Source organism: Priapulus caudatus, unplaced genomic scaffold (assembly GCF_000485595.1).
Source record: "Priapulus caudatus unplaced genomic scaffold, Priapulus_caudatus-5.0.1 Scaffold12178, whole genome shotgun sequence".
Classification (NCBI taxonomy): domain Eukaryota; kingdom Metazoa; phylum Priapulida; class Priapulimorpha; order Priapulimorphida; family Priapulidae; genus Priapulus; species Priapulus caudatus.
In genome coordinates this window covers 1-1,879 of record NW_014589239.1, presented here as the reverse complement: position 1 = coordinate 1,879, position 1,879 = coordinate 1, and the positions used below count along the sequence as shown (strand labels likewise).

The 1,879-nt window shown below is 45.0% G+C and overlaps 1 protein-coding gene across 1 annotated transcript; it reads left to right on the top strand.

Annotated features, from left to right (window-relative positions):
* Positions 1-282: 282 nt before the first annotated feature.
* LOC106820361 (vitamin D 25-hydroxylase-like) lies at positions 283-1,754 on the top strand (the record flags this gene model as incomplete). Its single annotated transcript, XM_014824888.1, has 2 exons — positions 283-412; positions 1,554-1,754. Coding segments are annotated over 2 exons (331 nt in total), but the record flags the coding sequence as incomplete, so codon positions are not given.
* Between the last annotated feature and the right edge of the window lie 125 nt (positions 1,755-1,879).

The following is a 1,879-nucleotide window of genomic DNA, read 5'->3' as shown; positions in this document are numbered from 1 at the left end:
CTCTCTCTCTCTCTCTCTCTCTCTCTCTCTCTCTCTCTCTCTCTCTCTCTCTCTCTCTCTCTCTCTCTCTCTCTCTCTCTCTCTCTCTCTCTCTACTCCCCCTTCCTCCATATTTTCTTTCTCTCCTCACAAACATGCTTTCTCTTCCGCTCAATCATCCTCGCTCACCACATGATTATAGGCCTACGCACACAGAACAACGATTTTCTAGCATATACGAGATGTGCCCGCATATCGATCTCGCATGTTGCGTGATCGGCCTTTTGTTGTTGTTGATCGTAGAAAGTTCAGCGTGAGATTGATGATGTGGTGGGGCCCGATGGACAGCCCTGCATGCAGCACAAGTCCAGAATGCCCTACACCGAAGCTTGCATCATGGAGATACAACGACTTGCTAACACTGTACCGCTGGGTGAGTGAGCCTACATAAATCTCCATCGAGAAGAGTCAGGAACAGTATAGAATCTATGGCTCAACGCGAGTATAGTCCCATTCGCTCCTGCTACACGGCTAGAGCTAATTAGAAGCAAGAGTGTATCGAATAGTATATAGAATAATGTATAGAATCAAAATATAAAGAATAATGTATAGAATCAAGATATAACGAATAATGTATAGAATCAAGATGTATAGAATCAAGATGTATAGAATCAAGATGTATAGAATCAAGATGTATAGAATAGTGCATAGAATCACGATATAGAATAGGGTATAGAATCAGCATACATAAAATGGTGTATAGAACCAAGTATATCCACACACATCCACAAGGATGAAACGCTGAGCGTGCAGTTAGACTCCTTGAGTGCCAGTTTCTATCTCATGCTTAGGTGTGACACATCTCGTGCTCAGGTGTGACACATCTCATGCTCAGGTGTGACACATCTCATGCTCAGGTGTGACACATCTCATGCTCAGGTGTGACACATCTCATGCTCAGGTGTGACACATTTTATGCTCAGGTGTGACACATCTCATGCTCAGGTGTGACACATCTCATTCTCAGGTGGAACACATTTCATGCTCAGGTGTGACACATTTCATGCTCAGGTGTGACACATCTCATGCTTAGGTGTGACACATCTCATGCTCAGGTGTGACACATTTCATGCTCAGGTGTGACACATTTCATGCTCAGGTGTGACACATCTCCTGCTCAGGTGTGACACATCTCATGCTCAGGTGTGACACATCTCCTGCTCAGGTGTGACACATCTCATGCTCAGGTGTGGCACATCTCATGCTCAGGTGTGACACATCTCCTGCTCAGGTGTGACACATCTCATGCTCAGGTGTGACACATCTCATGCTCAGGTGTGACACATCTCATGCTCACGTGTGGCACATCCCATGCTCAGGTGTGACACATCTCATGCTTAGGTGTGGCACATCTCATGCTCAGCTGTGACACATCTCCTGCTCAGGTGTGACACATCTCATGCTCAGGTGTGACACATCTCATGCTCAGGTGTGACACATCTCATGCTACTCTCATACACATCATCATAATTATACAATCTCATGAGTCCTAACGACACACATCGCATGCTCAGGTGTGATGCATGCGAACAATATGGGACCGGCTGAGCTTGGAGGCTACACGATTCCGGCGGGAACAGCGATATTTCCGAATCTGTACGCCGTACATAGCGACCCGAAGCTGTGGCCGGAACCTGCAGAGTTTCGACCACAGAGATTCCTCGGCCCAGACGGGAAGGTGGTTAAACCCGACGGCTTCGTACCTTTCTCAATGGGTGCGTATATAACCTATATAGTAGTAATATATAACCTATATAGTAGTAATATATAACCTATATAGTAGTAATATATAACCTATATAGTAGTAATATATAACGTATATAGTAGTAATATATAACCT